Source organism: Hypomesus transpacificus, unplaced genomic scaffold, assembly GCF_021917145.1.
Source record: "Hypomesus transpacificus isolate Combined female unplaced genomic scaffold, fHypTra1 scaffold_48, whole genome shotgun sequence".
In the NCBI taxonomy this organism is placed as follows: Eukaryota; Metazoa; Chordata; class Actinopteri; order Osmeriformes; family Osmeridae; genus Hypomesus; species Hypomesus transpacificus.
The window spans coordinates 1,340,344-1,359,338 of record NW_025813996.1 but is presented as its reverse complement, the minus strand read 5'-3'; the positions used below and the strand labels follow the sequence as shown (position 1 = coordinate 1,359,338).

General features: G+C 40.6%; 1 protein-coding gene across 1 annotated transcript in view; it reads left to right on the top strand.

Annotated features, from left to right (window-relative positions):
* The window catches only part of doc2b (double C2-like domains, beta), a 298,538-nt gene that overhangs the window by 222,751 nt on the left and 56,792 nt on the right, over positions 1-18,995 (top strand). Inside the window, exon 4 of the mRNA XM_047017138.1 lies at positions 8,860-8,969. Within this exon, the coding sequence (XP_046873094.1) occupies positions 8,860-8,969 (110 nt within the window). The remainder of the gene's footprint in view (positions 1-8,859; positions 8,970-18,995) is intronic.

Genomic DNA, 18,995 nt, shown 5'->3' with positions numbered 1-18,995 from the left:
AGGGGCTCAGAGTAGAACCGCTGCTCCTCCGCGTCGAGAGGAGCCAGCTGAGGTGGCTCGGGCATCTGATTAGGATGCCTCCTGGACGCCTCCCTGGTGAGGTGTTCCGGGCACGTCCCACTGGGAAGAGGCCCCGGGGAAGACCCAGGACACGCTGGAGGGACTATGTCTCTCAGCTGGCCTGGGAACGCCTTGGGGTCCCCCAGGAAGAGCTGGCGGAAGTGGCCGGGGGGAGGGAAGTCTGGGCCTCCCTGCTTAGGTCGCTGCCCCCGCGACCCGATCCCCGGACAAGCGGCAGATGACGACGACGACGACAACTAGTTCAAGTTCAAGTCTTTTATTGTCAGGTACACAGAACAACACAAGATTAGACTGGGCACTGAAATTCTTAAGACAAGACAACGCAAGCACCTGGCATAACATAACATATAAGTACACGGAACACAATTTACATCAATGCTGAGCTTAAATAAGTGAAACTTCCTACATATACAGATAGCAATAAATATCGACTATACTAACCCTAATAGTAAAACTTCCTAAATTACAGATAACAATAGATAGTACACTATACTAACCCTAAATGCACAAGAAACCTGTTCCAACCCTATAACCTATTCTAACCTAAGTGGAGTACAGTACAATAGTGCAATGTCAATGCCCATACAGGAGCCTGTTGGCGAGGTACAGTGAGGTACAGTAGTGCAAGTTACTGTTAGAGCAACCAGTAGCTGAAAGTGACAGTGTATAAGTGACTAGTGTGCAGAAAAACAATGTCCATATCAGTGTCCATTCAGAAGCCTGATGGCCCTTGGGTAGAAGCTAGGTTTTTGTGGAGCTCTCGTCAGTGTGGCCATCTCTTAGGCGCACCGGATGTGTAACTAATATGGAACCAAGATTAACTAAGCAGTAAGTAATAGTGAATTTAGTACAAAGGTAGTTCCTTGGTAGGTATTTGATTATTACTAAATAAATATATCCTCATTGAGAACTACTTGTGAACTATGACCAATTAAGAAAGAATAACCAATGAATTACTAATCACAAAAGTAGGCTAATGTCTAAAAAGTGAACAATTAGTTTTTTTTACTCTTAACATGGTCATAACATTTAAAAAGCTTGTGCCTGAAATGAGTTCTTTGTGGAAACCAGTTTATGAATATTAACGTTATAACACGCCCCTGTATGATTATGAGACACGTCCCCCCCAATATTTGATCATACTGTATGATTATGGGACACGTCCTCCCCAATATTTGATCATACTGTAACTGTATGATTATGCGGGCAATTTCGATGCGTCTGCTATTAGGTCTTTCTGCAGCTCAGACAATATCAAATCACGGCCGGTCCATTTTCCAAATCCAGTCGACTTGGCTTACCAAAACCTATTTGTCCTGAATCCATGTAATGTTTTCCCTAAACCTATACTCTGGTGCAACGTCAATGAGTGAGTTAGGAGCGCGAAATCATTTGGCAGTGGCACATTTTTATGGATGGTGAATATACAGTATTTGGCTAACATACGACAACAAAGACTAGGAGAATTTCACTAGAATTTCGAATTGTAGAATTAGTGCAAATTTCGAATTGTAGAATTAGTGCAAATTTCGAATTGTAGAATTTGTGCAAATTTCGAATTGTAGAATTTGTGCGAGTTTCGATTGCAATACTATACAGTTTGTATGAAGGACTTTTAAAAACCTAGCCGACAGCTATAGCCTGGCTTTACAGCTAGCAACAACTGTAGCTAGCGTTTTGGGCCATGTTCCTGTTCTCTGAATTGGGTTATATTGCAAGTTATTTTACAGTCCTGCCATTTGTTCTTTCTTCCTTCATAATTTTTATTCCTTTGGAATTGCGTTGCTGTTGTATTTCGCAGTAGTGGCCAATGCTAGACTCCTGAGTAGTGAATAGGCCTATACGTTGATTTGGGTTAGGGTTAGCCATGTAAGCTACTTACTTATTACTTACTTAGCCATTATGTTTGACTCAGTTTATCATCACAGTTTGTTGTGTTGAATGTTTCATTCCAAAATACAGAATTTTTTTTAAATGCTAGGTTTTATCATTGTGCCAAACAAAGAATGTTCAATTCAGACATATTTTACAAAATGCATTATTCTTGCATGCCCAGGTGCATTTTTGCATTATGTTGGATTTTCTTTTAGGATTTCATGGAACTCTTCCAGTGCATATAATAAAAAAAGTTATCCAATCACTGCAGTTGTTTTATGTTGTAGATCTTGTGAGGTGACATGTTAGTGAGGAGTTTTTTCACTTTGAAATAATGGTCCAGATTACAGTTACTGCGGGATGACAAGGTAACTCTTGAGTAATTAGTGAAGAATTAACATGTATGTCACTTAAAAATAATGGTCCACATCACAAGTAGTTCCTGCAGGATGTCAATGTAAGACTTGAGTAGTTAGTGAGGAGTTAACATGTTTTTTACTTAAAAATAATGGTCCACATCACAAATAGTTCCTGCAGGATGACAAGGCAACGCTTGAGTAATTAGTGAGGAGTTGTACTGGTTTTCACAAGTAATAGTCCTATAATAATAATTTCTGTGAGGCATTAGTGATATTCTAACAAACATTGTAATCTGTAAGATGTGGTTTTGCGCTTATCGCAACAAAAATGCAAGATGCAAATAGTTTTTGACAAGAGAACATCAATGTTTATATTCATATCCTAAAGAGAAGTCCTCCTCAGGCGGCTACTGTAACATAAAGGTAGGTCTTTGGAGTCTGAGACATTGAACTGACACTCAAGAGCTCATAATAGTAAATGAATCCAAACATGAGTGTCAGGATCACAAAACAAATTATCATTATTTGTATTATACCATGTTTAAGTTTGAAATAAACAGAGAACATACATCCATTCCTTTGGTAAGAGTAGTCAAAATCTCAAGCTGTAGTTAACGTATTTGGGGGGATATAATATTTATAAACTGGTTTCCACAAAGAACCCATTTGAGGCACAAGCGTCTGAAAAGTTATGACCATATTAAGAGTAAAACAACCAAATTATTCACTTTTTAGACATGTTACTTTTGTGATAAGTAATTAATTGGGTATTCTTTCTGAATTGGTCATAGTTCACAAGTAGTTCTCAAGAGGATACATTTATTTAGTAAAAACCAAATACCTACCAAGGAACTACCTTTGTTGTAAATGAGCTATTACTTACTGCTTAGTTAATCTTGGTACCATATTAGTTAATAGTATTAAATTTGGTGTTAATGTACAGCTACCAATTACTTCCTGCATAGCTACAACGGACCATTATTCTAAAGTATTACCAAAGAGTTTTTATTTTCCGAGCAATGACACCCTTCTTTAAAAAAATGGTTTGGTCCATGTTTCGCTCTTCTTTTGAAAATGTGCACGCAAAATTATTCTGGACTTGCTGTCATAGCAACAAGTCCTTTAGCTTAAACCTGCTCGGGAGCAGGCTTATTTTATGTAAACAAGATTTGATTGCGACTTTATAAGCAGAGGTGATACAAGTCTGTCACAGCCTTGTCTTGTCCGTTTTTATGACAAAAAACCTGTTGCAGAATTTAACATGAAACTGAATTAATTGTGCATTGCATGATAGAAAGATCCTTAAGCACAGCGCGATAGGCTGCTTTATGAGAGACAGACTATCGTTTTTTTCGTGAGGGTGTCATTTACATCATTAATTTGGTGAAACCACATTATATGACATTAAAGAAAAAGTTACACAAAAACATAGGCCTAGCATACTGTAGGCAAAAAGTTGCAGACCAAATTAAAAGTATAGCAGTGACCACGTTAAAGGTTTTATCGCGATCACTGCTATACTTTTAATTTGGTCTGCTACTTTTTGCCAGCCCTCTTTCTTGGATTTTGCAGACTTTGAGGTGTTCCCTGGCGTTCTGATTAAATCTTCAAATTCGGAGTCACCTTTGAGCAAGCTGTTGCTCTGTTGGGGACACTCTTTTTGGCCATGGTGAGCAGCCATAGACGTATGTGAGCAGCCAATAGCAGCGTTGCTGATCAAGATTTCTACTATCGATACACCCCCCCTTTTAGACCAACACATAACTTAATCCAGCTATACTAATCATAAACAATAAGGCTGTTCGAAGGACCGAATTATCCAGATCATAATTAGCAAGATAATGTCATCTTGGATGTGTCATTTGATCTCGAATTTAATAAGCGACGTACGGAGAACAGGCCCCTGCTCAGCACAGTGCTTCAGGGTGGCTGGAGAGACAGAGTCCGGCCCAGCTGCTTTGCAGGGCTTCTGCCTCTTGAAAAGTCTGTTAACCCGAATGGAGAGAGACGTCTTTGTGGTGGTGGAGGAGGGGTCCTCTGGGGTTGGTAAGGTGTGGGTCAGGACAGTCCAATTGTCTTTCAAATCGACAGTAGAACTCGTTCAGGTTGTTGGCCAGGCGAGAGTTGTTGATGGAGTTGGGGGCTCTGGGCTTGTAGTTAGTGATCTGCCTAAACCCTCTTCAGACAGAAGTAGTCGTTACCTGAGAACTGCTGTCTTAGTTTCTTTGAGTACAGCCGTTTAGCCTCTCTCACCGCCTTGCCAAACCTGTTCTTTGACTCCTTGAATCTGGATCTGTCCCTACTCCTGAACGCCTCCTCGTCCAAACCTAAGCCGTCTGAGTTTAGCTGTGAACCAGGGTTTGTCATTGTTGTACCTCACCCTGGTGGGTGTTGGTTGGTATACAGCAATCCTCACAGAAGCTGAAATATGACGTTACAGCCTCTGTGAGCTCCTCCAGACTATTGGCAGTGGTAGAATCAGGTGTTTCCAGCATCCTAAAAAGACAAGTGTTCTTTTCTGGCTTGAATCAACACTGTGCCTCGCTGATGGTACGGACTCAGAGCTTGCAGTATTTCTCTCATCAGGTGATTCGACTCACAACTGTGAGAGTGAGTTGCCATGTTACTGTGGCCTAGTGCTTTTGAAATACCATTGAGATTACTACAAAGGTGTTAGAAAATTGAGTTGATGTACATAAACAAAATGTTACATATGTACCTATTATAGGACCGTTGTAGCTCTGACATGTATCTAGTAAAAATGGCTGTATATATGGGTTGTGAAGTTGATAAAAGTGGCAATGCAATTTATACACACAGCCTCAGTCTTTTCCCAAATTGTTCACTACCACAAGCCAATAATTGCAGTTACAGATTTTTAGGGTGCCTCCGCTAGGAAGGAACCTATTGTGTTTGTTAGTTTTATTATTATTATTAATCTTCTTCTCCTTGCGCCACAATAACTCAACATGTTATTGGTAACACATTTTCTAATTTGGCACATTGATACTACAATCCGAGTGAGTACCCCCACACCAACTACGGGACACCTTTGACTATAGCTCGTGGACCTTCAAAGTATAAGGCCGTAGATTTCGAATCTAGCCACAGTCGTTTAGCCCGTCTTAAATTTGAATATCTGTTTAGTTAAACAGGATGACATCGTACCATGCGCAATTTCACCTTGATATGTCAATAAATCATTGAATTACAGCTTGGGCCGAATGAAACAATCTGTGCTACAGGAGAAACGGCTTCCTTTTTTTGTACAGTAACTGACCACTTATTCTCATCCTTGAGGGTAGCTCAATGGGTTGAAACGGTTCCCTACAAGGTCACAGGTTCAAATCCAAGCACAGCCTTTTGGCCTGTCATAATTTTGATTACTTGTTTAGTTAAACAGGCAGACATCCTTCTGAAATACCACGCGCAATTTCATGCAATTTCACCTTGAAATGTCAACCGTTTCTTAAAGGGGCGATTGACTGTTTTTTGGGGGTATTTCACGCTGTTCCTTAAGGTCTCCGAATAGGGTGTGCAACATTGGTTGGGTTGAAAATGGCCCGGGTGCTATTCTATGCCCCCTGATAGATCCTCTGAAATGTTCCCGGGAAAAAACACTAGCTTTTCTCCTTTTATGGAATGCTCATTAATATTTAGATAAGCTGCGCGCTGATTGATTGGTTGGTTTTCAACGAGTGAAGCTGGGGAGCAAAAACGCAACACGGCCAACAGCAGCACTCGCTGAAACACCGAAGTTGGAGACTTTAAATAAAAACGCGCAAATAAATCTATTGTGTCTACACAACACTGTTTTCAACAGATTGACTACATATTAACATATCATTTGAAATGATAATATTACTTGTTTCCACTTCTGTTGTTGAAGCAAACTGGATTGACTTAGGTGGGTAGAACGTTAGGCTACAGCTTAGCAACCAAACCATATCGGGATTCTACTCGGCTTCAGTTAGCTAGCTCTAGATATCTTGCTGAAAAATAACATGACAAAGATCTGAACAAACATGCATCATGAATTGTAGATTTACATTACACAGGATATTTATTTGAATGAAACACAGTCAGGAACATGAATCAACGTTTGCCCCATTGCCAATAAACTGGGCTAAATTAGCATACATTCTACCTATGCTCTTGCGTTAGCAAGCTAAACTTGTTTACATGCCTACAGTCTAGGTGTTACTAGTAACATTTACTAGCAATGCTAAAGTATCCTATATCTAGCACCTGCCTTTCTCCAGTTCTTTCAAATAGATTATCTAGACAGGTGTTAGCAATAAGCCAGACTGCTGTTCGTGTTCTGGCAATTTTTTCGGAAGCTTCCCTTTTAATGCCGACTACAGCTAGTCTAGCTAGAGTCATTTGATGTGTGTAGAAACATATTTAGCATTCTACCTGGTATGCTATATACAGGAAAGTTAGCATTGCTAATAACTGTTAGCACAACATCATACTTTCCTTATAGCTTGCGGTTGCAATAAGCATATGGTCGGAACAGCACCTCTTTCCAGGTTCAGCTTCCTAGCAAATCCTGCTTGAAATTGTCCAAGGTTGTCAAAACTGTCTTGGGTGAAATGTTCAGAGCAAATGAATGATTGAGTGTCGAACTTCGCCGCGATCTTCTCATAGACAACAGCAGCCATGCCTGTCGAATGTTTGGCTCCTTGGGAAGACTGTGAGTGTTAGCCTTCCCTGTAGAGCCTGGAATTTACGACCGTGGTCCATTTTCAATATCCTTGTTATAATTCAAAACATTCTTCTTTGTAATTCCTTATAAGTAGCCTACACAGAGCAGCGCGCAGCTAAACTAGTATCGGAGATAGACGCTACCTCGGGCTGGTCTGGATGTAAATTTTCGGGCGTGACAAAGATACAGACCAGAGCCAAAAATGGCGGTCCCCCGCCCTACGTCACACCGGTGGCTTTGTTGAAAAGCTAGCGTTTTACAGCCAAATTTTTTCTTTTTGAGATTTGCTTAGGAAAGAGGTGTCAATGGACTTCGATATTCACTGTATGTTCATTTTACCCACCGAACTGTCGTTATTCAACTATGACTAGGTAAAATCGGTTTTGCAATCAATCGCCCCTTTAGCCTTTGTCCCAAAGCTGACCAAAAACTAATACTCATATCACGCAGTCGGAGCACAACTAGATCATCAGCGTCAGCACCCTTGGGTACCCAGCATGCAGTGCGGCATGTCAAAAAACGCAAAGACTTGTGGAAAATAGTTTGGTTACATCAGTCGTGCGAGGGATTTCAGTTGTTGTGTTCGTTCAGTTCGATGTTTGTAATGTTATTGTTGGTTAGTTTATATAATCTTGTTGGTCACCCTGATTGTGCATGTTGTGTATTTTAAACTGACCAGAGAGTCGGCTGCTGTAAGTCACTGGCTATTCTCGCAAGGAGTTGATTTCGAGCTCTGCCCTAGCCCAGTTGCCCACATGACTATTGTTAATTATGTGTTGACTGAGAGTCTGGAAAGAGATCAACTCAAGAAGAGTTTCAATATCCTATGAAAAGTTAATAATCAGCCCTTACTAATCATAAAATCTCAGCGGTTGGTGTGTAGCAGAGAGGCTAGAGAGACTGACAAGTAACCTTATGCTCATAAGTTGAAATACCCGTTTAGCCTAATGTTGTAGGCCAAACATTAAGTTGTTTTGCTCTCTTGTTGTCCAAGTCTCAATTTTCTACAGTGTACATGTTTATAATATTTTGCTATTTTGCGGAGAAACGCGCATCGCTGCTTGCTGCTTGCTGCTATATTTCTAATTGGATTTTGTTGTGAGGTGTCTTATGTAAAGCAAAAGGGACTGTTTATAAGATTATTTTACGTAGAAAAGTATTCCTATTCTTCCCATATCTTTTTAGATTGCAGGTTCTAGTGACAAATAAGCCTGTTATTGCTAGGTCGAACATCTAACAATTTCTCAATGTTAGAATTCTCTATTGAGTTTTTATTGCAAAAGCTTATGCATCACCAATATTATACAGTAGTGTTCAGTAAAGTTACGTTAAAAACTTGCGGTGGCTCTGTAGGAATCACTTCCAGACTTGAGAAAGACAGATTTGAAATGTTGAAACTTTTGAGTGACAGTTATTGAAGGAACATTTCCATCTTTGTCACATTTCCTGTTTATTCAACACTCCAAAATGAATATGGGGATTATTATTAAACTTTCAGCATGCTTTGATGTGTCTATTGTTTCACATAAATGCAATCTGGCAGTCACATTCTTTCTCTGACAGCGTTTGATACACTGTGATGTCTTTGGATAGGCATATGATTCTAATGCTGACTCGCTCACATGAGAGAAAAATGAATTGTTTGCATCTTAACTGTGCAAGTGGTTGTTGACCGGTCGGCCAGTGTTAACCCGAACAAAGGGTGTTGAAATGTATCAGCATTTAAATCAAATTACACCACATGTTGAATATTAATTTATATTGTTAATTCCATGGCCTTTGAATTATGGGTTGTAAGTCAGTTCAATACTACTTCCCTTTCTGTCTGTCACATAGGCCAACAAGCTGCGCACCAAGACCCTGCGTAACACCCTCAACCCTGTCTGGAGTGAGACCCTGACCTACTACGGCATCACTGATGAGGATATGGTCCGCAAAACACTCAGGTAATTGCTCCTCCTGCTTTCTTACATATAACAGTATATTTTCTACATTCCTCCTCATCATCCTATCACAAAATACAGTTGCAATAGGATAGTATACAACCCACAATGCTATTTTATCTTTAATACAGCAATTATTTGATTTAGTTCAATATCCAATGTTTATTTTCACTCCTACAATCTGCATATAATGGAATCACAGTCCATTTTGTGTGCGTAATTCTTTCCGGGGTCGGTGATGTGTATGAAAGAGAAACTCTCCCCTTTGCTGCTTTGTTTGGCAGAGTTAACACAGTTTTGATATTGTCGACAAATGTCAATAATACTGACTTTGGGTATTTGCAGCGTTTCCTACCAAGTAATTGACTTGTGACACAATCTCTCAATCCCTGCCACTAAAAAACACAGTGTTGGGAAAAGGCAGCAGGTTTCCCGTACCAGTCCATAATTTTATAGCAGTCTAACGCCGATCAGTGTGTACATTATTAAAAGCGTCCCTCATATGTGTCAGTGGATTTAATGAGAGAGTCATTGAAGTGTTGGCAGGAAATACAGTGACTCTTAGGTATCTGGAACATAATGGTATATGAAAAGGCCTTCCCTAGGGGCCGTTCTTTAGGGTGTGAGACTCCAAGAGATTTCTCATATACCTAACACTAAACATATGCAAACTATACAATTCATATGCTTTTTTAGTTAGGTCCTGCTGTTTTTGTCTGTAATTTATGTCATCAGGCACACCACCAAGGAACATCATCTTGCTTCCCACAACAAACAAATACCCCATTGGTTTCTGATTCAATTTTTCGGAATCTTTGTGAAATAATGGGAACAGAACAGCTTTCGTTAAGTAACAAATCAACATGATTTAACCCATCATTGGGAGAGGTTGTTTTGACCATCAGCCAGTATTGGACACGAATGACTATGAATTTAAACTAACAGCTAATTAGCTCGGTGTTGATGACCCACACAAACTAATTGGCTTTCAATAATGATTTTTCTCAGGCGTATTATTACCGACTAGTGGCAGTGGCAGGGCCGGGGTAGGGAATCGGGAGAATTCCCGGTGGGCCGCTTCACTTTTGGGCTGGTCGAGGATTTTTTTGTTGTTGACATTTGTCACTTTAGTCTATCTTCTCTTAAAGTAGGCTATAGACGTTCCGCATTCTGACACCGCAGCCTCTGCATGGGTTGTACCATGTGAGGGAGTTTTCCTCTCCCCAATACAGTTGGTTGGGTCCATAGCCCGTCTTTTCAATAAAGTTTTTTCAGATAGGCTACCGATAGCTGGGCCGGGCAGCCCTACCGTAACAATACGCGTCAGGGAGGATGGATGGGAGCAGGGCCGGAGGGATGGCATTACTAGACAAGGTTTTACCAATTGAAAAACGCCTATGTTTATTTTACATAAAGCTCAAAAAACTATTTTGCTCAAATAATGGCCAAAAATGTTTGCTCGTGCGCTGTGCACACTAACATTAATGTGGAAGTCCCTATCTTGCATCACATCAAACCCTCATGTCCTAGGTTTGTGCTAAGCCCCGAATGTTTACAACGTCTGGCTCCGTACCTGATTAACACTCGGATCGTTAAAGCAGTCTCAAAACATTTTAAAATTTAAAAAATAATCTGATCCCTTTCTGTAATCATGATACCCCCCAGAAAGGTTCACTGCACCGCCAGTCAAAGCAGGCTGCCCTTCTTCAACATGCCATGCATGCTTTGAATTGCGAAACATTATTGGATAATTCTCATAATTGACATTTCTCTGGGCCTATCGGAATCTTAGCACTTTTCCTCTTGGCCAATCGGAATCCTAGCACTTGCGTCAGAATATTTAAGCACACAGCGTCAACTGTTACTTGCACTGGCCAGCTTGCCTACCAAAGTTGAGTTAGCCAATGTCGTTAGCGATGCAAGCTAACGTTAGTTTGCTAGCTGTATATAACATTTCACCGGGTCTTGCAGCTGTGTGTTTAGCAAGTTGCAGTATTTCCAAGCCCTGATATATAAGCCCCTATATGTGCTAGGCTGGATAGAACTAGCTAGCACTGTATGGGATAGACTGTTGCACAGTACTTGTAGCTTAAGTACTAACTATATATCGTGCCGTGGTGTACTGGTAGCATCATACATTTAAGCAATTCAAGACTTGCATGTGCAGTAAGTACATTTACATTTATTCATTTAGCAGACGCTTTTATCCAAAGCGACTTCCAAGAGAGAGCTTTACAAAGTGCATAGGTCACTGATATAAGAACAAGATAGCCCCAAAGCATTGCGGGTAGCCAAAAACAAGTAATGTCACATTAAATAATGTATTTAAACTTAAGCTTGTGTGGTGCGTCGCTGTCTTCAATGCCACAGGCTAAACTAGGTTATGTCAAAAGAAAGGTTTTTAATTTCCGGCACATTCAGTGAAGTTTGGCTAGCAACATCAGCTAGGCTAGCTGGCTCGTAGCTTCTTCATGCAGCTTTTCCATGCAGGGCTCTAGACTGAGACCAAATGGTCGGCTTTTTTTACTGATATTGATTGCTTTCAGCAAATTTATTTTGAATTAGCCATTTCCCCCTAAATAAATATCAAGCTTATTTACGTGTTTGGGGGTATATTTTCAATTAGCAGATGGTACTGTTTGAATCGCGATTCCATCTGAAAAATACTGCTGGTGACAACGTTGTTAGAATAGCTAGTTTCAAAGGGGGTTCGGCTTGTTTCATAACAAACGGACCCATCTTCAACAGACGCACGCCCTACAACTACCCCCAGAAATTGTACCATCTCTAGTTCCTCTTTCAAGTAATAAGCCCCTGTGTTCAAATGTTGAGCATTAAATTAGCCGCATGGTCTGTAGAGATCTTGGGACGAAGCTGCAATAGCGTACAGAAAGTGTTTCATTCTGTAGAAATGGTGTAAATGTTTTATGTAGTTACATGGTCCGAGGAGAATGAGTGGAGTTGGTGAGGCGCCCTGGTGAGTTGCAGTCATTCGCCATAGTTCTAGTACTAATCTGAGGCTAGTCTCATGGATATCTATGAATGGAGGAGTGGGCTGGCCTGGACGCTGGGCTTCTGCTTGATGATTGGAGGGTGTGTCGAAATACTGCATCTCCTTTTGATTGACAACGATGTTGTACTATAAAAAGTCGCCGAAGCTATTCAAGTTTAGTCCCATCGCGGATTTTGGCCACACTTTCTGCTTTCCTTGACCGGACATTTTTGCAAATCATTTTTGTTTTCAATCTGAATTTTTCTAATGTTTACGCAGTGCCGTTGACTCATTTGACATCAGGCAACCTGAGGCCCCTCTGGTGGCGAGGCCCGGGGCTGCAGCCCCTAAAGCCCATTGTCTTATTCCGGCCCTGCCTGGGGGGTATTCCAGGTAGCGGGTTTAGTGAAAACTTGGAATTGTTTAACCCTGAAAAGAGGCATACTCCGAGTTCCACGTTCCAGAAAGAGAGGTAACGAAACCTTTTGGTAAGTTTCCATGGTAACTTACTCCGTGAAACTAACCTGCTCGCTAGCAGGTTTTCCATGCCAAACTTTGCGTTTCTACCGATCCCCTCCCACTTTATAAGCCCGATAGCTTTGGCAGAAACGGCATATCATTTCCTGGTTCAGCCGAGCGATCTCGAAAAAATTTTTATTTGCTTAGTTATACGCTGGGAGACTATTTTAAGATTGCGATTTGATGTGCTTTAATTCCCTGATGAATACTTAAGTTAACGTTACCTGTCACAATCTGTAATTTATTTTAGCAACATTCTCAGCCCTTGGGTCTTCGTCGCTAGTGTTACATGCCGTGGACATGCACTCAGAATTGACCAAATGCTTTTGGGCACTGAAATAAATACAAATAATTACAATTGTATTTGGTCTTCTTCATTGCCTCCAAATAGAAATCACAAATATAGCTGCAGGCAGCAATGGCGGGTTCCTCCTTAACATTGCCAACCATTACCAAATTGACATGACACAGACATGTATTTCACACATGTACACAACATTTCAAGACAATAGGATCAATGGCTGATTTGAAGTAATTTTCTTAAATTCTTCACAAATTGTCACTGTACAGAAATATTCATGCTGCCGACATTATGGGTTCTTGATACTCTTTTGTTCCCCATGAGCAATATAAGGCATGCGTACCAACTTTGAGAAATTTTGGACAAACGGGGTTAAAATGCCGTCGTCGTCATCTACCTCTTGTCCGGGGGTCGGGTCGCGGGGGCAGCAACCTAAGCAAGGAGGCCCAGACTTCCCTCTCCCCGGCTACTTCCACCAGCTCTTCCTGGGGGACCCCGAGGCGTTCCCAGGCCAGCCGAGAGACATAGTCCCTCCAGCATGACCCCGGGGTCTTTTCCCAATGGGACGTGCCCAAAACACCTCACCAGGCAGGCGTCCAGGAGAAATCCTGATCAGATGGCCGAGCCACCTCAGCTGGCTCCTCTCGAGGCAGAGGAGCAGCGGTTCAACTCTGAGCCCCTCCCGGATGACCAGGCTTCTCACCCTATCTCTAAGGGAGAGCCCGGACACCCTGCGGAGAAGGCTCATTTTGGCCGCTTGTATTGGCGATCTCGTTCTTTCGGTCACCACCCATAGTTCGTGACCATAGGTGAGGGTAGGAACGTAGATCGACTGGTAAATACAGAGCTTCGCCTTTCGACTCAGCTCCTTCTTCACCACGATGGACAGATGCAGAGCCTGCATCGCTGCGGATGCCGCACCGATCTGCCTGTCGATCTCGCGCTCCATTTTTCCCTCACTCGTGAACAAGACCCCGAGATACTTGAACTCCTCCGCTTGGGTCAAGATCTCCTTCCCGACCCTGAGATGGCACTCCACCCTTTTCCGGTCAATAACCATGGCCTCAGATTTGGGGGTGCTGGTTTGCATCCCAGCCGCTTCACATTCAGTTTACAAACCGCTCCAGTGAGAGCTGAAGGTCGCGGCCCAATGAAGCCAACAGGACCACATCATCTGCAAAAAGCAGCGACCCAATCCTGAGGCCACCAAACCGGACCCCTCAATGCCCTGGCTGCGCCTAGAAATTCTGCCCATATAAGTAATGAACAGAATCTGTGACAAAGGGCTGCCCTGGCGGAGTCCAACCCTCATCGGAAACAAGTTTGACTTATTACCGGCAATGCGGACCAAACTCTGGCACCGGTCGTACAGGGACCGGAGAGCCCCGATCAGGGAATCCGGTACCCCGTACTCTCAGAGCACCCCCCACATGAGCCCCCGAGGGACACGATCGAACGCCTTTTCCAAATCCACAAAACATGTGTAGACTGGTTGGGCGAACTCCCATGTACCCTCCAGGGTTAAAATGCCACCCTTTTGAAAGTGACAACTTTGAAGCATGTTCTGTCAGGCCACCTGTGCTCTGGGCAGGCCCATCGTGCAGAGATCCATTTTTTAAAAGCTTTGATTACAACAATAACTTTATGAATGGGAAGATACACTTTAGTAAAGGACGTGTATGTAATGTAAGGACGACAATTACATTAAGGCCTATATGTATAGTTATATATATATTTTATACAATATAGCGAGGTAGCTGACTTCACCACTCCTGAATGCGCCTTTCATCAACCCCAAGTTTGCGTGCAACAGGTCTGTTGCTGCTTGTGAGTGCTTTTTGCACAGCTTTCTGTTTGAAAGCTAAAGTATAAGAATGTTTTGGCAATGCTACTTCAGATTTCTACACAAAGTATGGTATATGACAGCAATATTTTTTTATGTAACACACCTTTCTAACATCACAACTGGCCGCAGCTTTCCCCTAATGGTCTAGGACTTCCCCTAGCTGCATTGCAAATCAAGAATAGAGCCTTTTCATTTGGCCCAGTGGCAGACGGTCTGAGGTTGTCAAATGTCAGCACTCATGGAATGCTTCCTGTCCAATAAAATAGACTTACTTGAATGGAACTAATTTTTGTGCACTTATTTATATTCCAGTTATAAACAAACATCAAGACAAATTGTACATGGACAAAGTTGCTTCCTAATTGCATTCACTCTTATTTCATAGCTTTTGTGATGTCAAAGTAGAATAACTACATATGTGTCTTACATAAACATACATACTGAATTTTAAATCAATTGTAGTCAGTGTAATTACATGTGGTAATATGTCCATGTCATTGTTGTGTTGGAAATGTATGTGAATGCTGAGTGGTTGACTATTTCTTATTGTATGATCTGTGTGAGATGTAAGCAAGGTAAATATTCTGTGAGGTGTTAAGATAGATAGCAGTTTTAGAATAAACAAATACTTTATTAGCAATGAACAAAATATACAAGTTAAGACAAATGTAAGTGTAAAATGAAGATGAGTAAAATAAGAACGTATATTAAAAAATAGGTGGTTGTTAACCTTTTGTATTTTTTTTACAATAAGCAAAGAATTTACTAGAAATGAACAAAAACACAAGTTAAAGGCAAATGTATAAGTAAAATGAAGATAAGTAAAAGAACGTATGTTGAGCAGACTCATGCTGTTTGTCAAATATCACCAGACATGGACTTCTGCCTAAATTGACGTGCACCAACTCAGAGCAATGAGTTTCAACAACCATTAGCACAGTTATTCAATTTGTTGACTTTACTCTTAATGCAAGACTATGTTTAAGTTATTGTCTGAAATTCTTTGTCGGCAACTGTTTATGGAGGAACCCTCCCTCACCAAATTGCTTTGGTCATGCTTTCTTAAAAGTCTAGTCCTTAGTTTAGATGTGCCAAAGAAGATGATAACATGACCAAGCTGTGTTTGGTTGATTCAACTATATAGTTCTGAAGAAGAAGACCTTCTGTTTCTTTTAACAGTAGAATTAGCTGTGGCCAATCTAATCAGAGAATGCCCTACTAGTCTAAAATGGCTACTAGAATAAGGAGTGAAGGTGGGAGCTTGGTACTGTTGGGGCCATGTACTGTTATGGTTTTAGAGTCAAACAAATTGCTAAATGGTTAAATGTCTGTTAAATGTCAAATACAACTTTAAATGTATAAAAGAGAGAATTAAACCTAGAGGTTTAAAAGGCTACGTTTGTTTAAACAAATTACAGACAGGATTTGGGGAAAAAGCTCTAGAAATTAGCCAAATATACATATTTTAAATATTCACAATTAATCTACTTTTCATCTTACATCAAACTATTTTTCAGATTTGTGTGGGTGCCGTTATAGGTTCTATAGGCTTTTTTGTTCCTCATGAGAAATAAGGCATATGTAATGAATTTCAGAATTTTGGGACAAATGGGATGCAAATGGCATCACTTTGAAAATTGACAATTGGTGGGTGGCCATAGCGCCACCTATGGATAATGGTGGGTCATTTGTGGTGTGGTAGTTACTCATGGCCTATACTATCAATGTTTCAGGATTTGGAGAACTTTTTACCATTGCATACAAAATCGGAAATGCAATACCGTCAAGATCCACGAGGCCTTTGCTAGAGACTAAGGAATGAGTGGGGCTTGGTCAGCCCACACTCACCTGAAATGTTGCGTGTGCGTCTTGCCAAGCCCGCGCGTGTGTAGGGGAAGGCTGAGTGTGTGAGGATTTGGAGCACGCGCGGGCAGAAGGAGGGGAGAGAGGATTTAGCCAAAAGGCTCTGAAATTAGCCAAGCATGCATGTTTCAAATATTCACCAAAAATCTACTTTTCATCTTACATTCAACTTTTTCTCAGATTTGTGTACTAAACATTCTCAAATGTCTTCATATGAACTTGTGATAGTATCAGAGTATCCGTTTTAGACCGGTGGATGTGTAAACATTTTTTTAGCGTTAGCGACATATTCGATTTGCTCTATATCAGTCATTATTTAAGATATTAAGTCAATTTTTTACATGGGAATATGTTGTAGTGTTTTCCACCGATATACAACGTTTGGTGTTGATATCTCAAAAATTTGCTGAGATTTTACCCAACTTCCTGTTTGGTTCCTTTGTTGATGATTTTGATTGGCTGTACCGGACAAACGGTTTTGAAAATCAAAAATCCTATTGATAACCTTTATGAGGCTCAGTCCGGACATCCTTCCTGGCAACTTTGAAGAAAATTTGACCAAAAGTTTAGGAGGAGTAGCGAAAAAAACTTTTTCCTAAATTTCCTAAATCTTTATTGTACAGAAAAATCCAATATGTCGGCCGTTATAGGTTCCAGAGGCTTTTTTGTTCCTCATGAGAAATAAAGCATATGTAATGAATTTCAGAATTTTGGGACTTATGGCTTGCAAATGGCATCACTTTAAAAATTGACATATTGGGGTGTGACCTGTAGCGCCACCTATTGTCTCACATGGCCCATGTATGGTATGGTAGTTACTAATGGTCTGCAGTTTCAACATGCCAAATTTCACAACTTTTTACCATTGTGCTCTAGGGGCTGCCATTGACTCCCATGGGTAAAACATAATAATAATACCACCAATAACAATAGGGTTCCCTCCTACCGGAGGAACCCTAATGAGTAGCCCAGCCTATTTCTATCGGCTATTGTTCCTACAATTTACATGATTCATATGATTCCTACAATTTACATGATGTACCATCCTGAAACGGGTGTTTCAGCAAATCTATTTCAACATTGTAGGGGGTCAATATTGGCCAAACAACCAAAACTAATTCCCCTATGGTTTGAAGGAAGATGGGAAACTGAACAGTGTATTAATATTAACCAAATAATGCCAATACCAATGGAATTACAGTTATTTGACTATTTTGATTTTTGGGTTAAATCAGAGCAAGAATGGTTAAATTAATGTTAAATAATTGTTATCATATTGCAAATGAATGATATCAATGAAGGTTAACTCTTATGCCTACTCTACCATGATTATTGTAAACCAGAGATAGAAAGCAAGAGTGAGGAAGAAGGAGTAGGACAAGGTAAAGCTGAGGAGAACGTCTTGATCAATAATCCAAAGAACAATGCTTCACAATTGCTTCACAATTCCTTAAGAACAACTACAATCACACCAGAATCTTGACCCTTACTTATCAACATGACTAGCAATGCTACAGTCAGTTACACAATTAGATGTGAGAGCCATCAAGTTGAGACTCCATCCAGTAACTCTTTATTTATATTTTACCATATGAGAGGTGGGGGCAGGTTGATAGCCTTAGAAGATCATCTGTCAATCTTCTGCCCTAAGTGCACCATCTCTTGGTCAAAATAGAAATTCCGAAAATTCAATTATTAATATTCATATAGGTTATTGTTCCTACAATTAACATCACCTGTGACCATGCATCCTCTCGTAACAGGTGTTCAAGTAAATCTTTTTCGAGATTAGCCTTTATTCTTCTACCCTTAGTAGGCCTACACCATCTCTTGGTCAGTTTTTGGCACTTTCTTCACGAGGTGCAGTTTGTACAACTAATTTACTTGTAACATGAGATTACATTAGCTACATTTCACTGTTCCACATGCAAAATTCACCTGCCATTAAATGAACATCTCACTGTATACAGCATGCCCTGTTGTCAGAATGTGCAAATCGTTTTTATATTCAATATTCAATATTCTCATAATGTCAGTGTAACTGACAATTACAAAAAAAGCCTGTAAATAAAAGTACGTGGAGAGAGAACTACCAGTAGCTATCATAGTAATTATCTGCATACATTTCTGCGGCAGCAGTCATTAATGTCTCTTCGTCATCTTAATCATCATCATCATCCTTTGATAAAGGGAATTCTGTTGAGGGAAACTGCTAATACAAGTTGAAATAGCCACCAATTGATATTTAAACTTTGTATCATGTCGAATATGATTAAAACCATGGTGACGTCGAGGCTACAATCACAAGCGTAGTCTATAAGCAAAATATGCATTATCTGTTCGTAGTATGTTTTTATATGTAATATAACATTGAACATGCTATTTTATTAAGTCCACCACTTTTTCTCCTGTAATATAAACGGACAGTGGGGTTAAATGTTCAATGTATGGACTGGCTATTGCATTCAAATAGTAAATGCATCGACTCGGCAGCAATTGTCTCCCACG